General features: G+C 43.7%; 1 protein-coding gene across 1 annotated transcript; it reads left to right on the forward strand.

Moving 5' to 3' along the window:
- Window positions 1-378: 378 nt before the first annotated feature.
- On the forward strand, window positions 379-1,140 carry LOC124888924. Its single transcript, XM_047400208.1, has 2 exons — window positions 379-537; window positions 772-1,140. The coding sequence occupies exons 1-2, from the start codon at window positions 379-381 to the stop codon at window positions 1,138-1,140; spliced, it is 528 nt and encodes a 175-aa protein (XP_047256164.1).
- The last annotated feature ends 1,565 nt before the right edge of the window (window positions 1,141-2,705 follow it).

A 2,705-nucleotide genomic window follows, 5' to 3' on the forward strand; every position in this document is an offset into this window, starting at 1 on the left:
CTCAAACGACTTTACGGTGATGCACTGGCAGGCTTATTCCCAGGTAAATCATCTTGAGAAACCAATTTCGTCAACAACATCGCCAGAACCAGCATCACGCAGAGTACCCTGGTGACATCTAAACTTTGAGTATTTACTTACTTTTTAAAATTAATTTTCTTTGTATTATTTTGTATTATTGTATTATATTGTATTATATGGTATTATTTTGTTTCTTAGGACTATAGTTGTGACTGGTTGTTTTTGCTTATTGGTGGAAATTATTGTGTTGTTCTAGCTGCTAGACCGGATAGGGTGTTTTGTGCATGACTGTTATTTCTCTACTGTTGCCTTATTTATTTGCTTGTCTATTTGAAGCCTTGTTTTGCTCTGTGAGTAATGGCGGTGGGGGTTAATGGTAGAATAGGGTCATGTCTGCAGGGACTAAGGCTGAGGCTCATTTTGGAAGGGGGAGAAGAGGAGAGGGCTAGGGTGGGTATGCGGTATAGGTCAGGTGTTAGCGATGGATCAGTGAGGGGTGGTAGAGGTAGGCGAGAGGCAAGAGAGGGTAGGTTAAGGGTGGGGTCTTGGAACTTAGGGACCCTTCAGGGTAAGTCTATTGAGTTGGTGAAGATATTTAAGAAGAGGAGGATTAACATTGCGTGTGTTCAGGATACTAAGTAGGTAGGGTCTAAGGCCAGGGATATGCATGGGTACAAGCTGCGGTACTTAGGAAGTGAGAGGCGTCGAAATAAAATGGGCATCTTAGTGGATGAAGAGCTTTAAGGGCAGGTAGTGGAGGTTAGGAGGGTCAGTGGTAGGCTGATATCAATTAAGTTGGTCATTGGGGGGTTTACACTGCATGTTGGTAGTGTGTATGCACCACAGGCGGGCTTGGACAAGGATGTGAAAGTGACTTTTTGGGAGAATTTTGACGAGGAGGTGAGAAGCGTGCCTAACTCGGAGAAGATTGTCTTAGCGGGGGACTTTAATGGGCATATCGGGGTTTTATCGGGAGGCTATGATGATGTGTATGGGGGATTTGTTTTTGGAGATAGAAATGGTGAGAGATCTGCCCTGTTAGATTTTATGAGGACCTTTGGGCTGGGGGTAGTGAAATCGAGCTTTTTGAAGAAGGAGGATCACCTGATTACCTTTTGAAGCACGATAGCCAAGACTTAAATTGATTTTATGCTCCTTAGGAAGAGGAATAGAGCATTTTGTAAGGATTGTAAAGTCATTCCGAATGAGTATCTTTCGACCCTGCACACGCTTTTGGTGATGGTCTTGATAATCAAGAAGAACAAGAGGAGAAGGACCGGAGAGGGCCGACCAAGAATTAAGTGAGGGGCTTGACGCCAATTAATGTGTTAGATATAGAAGAGAAGGTGGTGGGAATAAAGGTGTGGGAGTGCAGGGGAGACATGGATGTTAGTGGGATAGGGCTGCCAGCTGCATCATGGAGACTGTAAGAGAAGTGTTGGGTATTTTGAGGGGTCGAGCAGGCCGACATAAGGGGGACTAGTGGTGGAATAAATAAGTTAAGAAGAAAGTAGAGTTTAAGATGAGAGCATATGTTAAGTTGATTGAGAGTAAAGAAGAAGATGAGAAGTGGGTGAATAGGGAAGTGTATAAAGTGTCAAGGAAGGAGGCTAACTTAGCAGTTTCGGCTGCCAAGATAGCTTCGTTTAAGAGTCTGTATGCTGGGCTTGAGAAGAAAGGTGGGGAAAAGAGATTGCATAGGTTGGCTAAAGATAGGGAGCGGAAAGGTCGTGACCTCGATCAAGTAAAGTGAATTAAGGAAGAGGATGGTAGATTTTTGGTGGAGGATGTCCACATTAATTAGAGGAGATAACAAGAGTATTTTCATGGACCGTTGAACGAGGAGGGGGACAGAAACATTGAGTTAGGGGAGCTGGAGCACTCGAAGGAAAACCAAAATCTTAACTATTACAGATATTTTAGGGTTGAGAAGGTCAGAGAGGCTATTCGTAGGATGTGGAGGGGTAGGGAGACAGGGCCGGACAAAATTCTGGTGGATTTTTGGAAGTATACTTGTGGAGCAAGATTAAGGTGGTTGACTGATCTGTTTAACGATATTTTCAAGTTTGCAAAAATTCCTGAGGCTTGGAGATGGAGTACGATGATTCTGTTATATAAGAATAAGGGTGACATTCAGAGTTGAAACAATTATAGGGGTATTAAGCTGTTGAGTCATACTGTGAAGATTTAGGATAGGGTGGTTGAGCGGAGATTGAGGAAGGGTGTGCCCGCTTTGGAGAACCAGTTTGGATTTATGCCTGGTCTCTCTACAATAGAGGCAGTCCACCTGGTAAGGATATTGGTGGAGTAGTATAGGGATAGGAAGAGGGATTTACACATGGTGTTCATCGACTTGGAGTAGGCGTATGACAAAGTCCCTAGGGAGGTGCTTTGGAGATACTTGGAGGTAAGAGGGGTCTCGGAGGTGTACATTAGAGATATTAAGGACATGTACGAGAGAGGTAAGACTCAGGTGAGGACGATGGGAGGAGACTCATAATATTTTCCAGTCGAAATAGGGTTGCATCAGGGATCGACTCTCAGTCCATTTCTATTTGCACTGGTGATGGATGTGCTGACGTGGAGTATTCAAGATGAGATACCTTGGTGTATGTTATTTTTCAGATGATGTAGTATTGATTGACGAGACATGGGGTGTGTGTGAATGATAAATTGAAGGTTCG

The sequence above is a fragment of the Capsicum annuum genome, chromosome 11 (genome assembly GCF_002878395.1).
Source record: "Capsicum annuum cultivar UCD-10X-F1 chromosome 11, UCD10Xv1.1, whole genome shotgun sequence".
NCBI classification, from domain to species: Eukaryota; Viridiplantae; Streptophyta; class Magnoliopsida; order Solanales; family Solanaceae; genus Capsicum; species Capsicum annuum.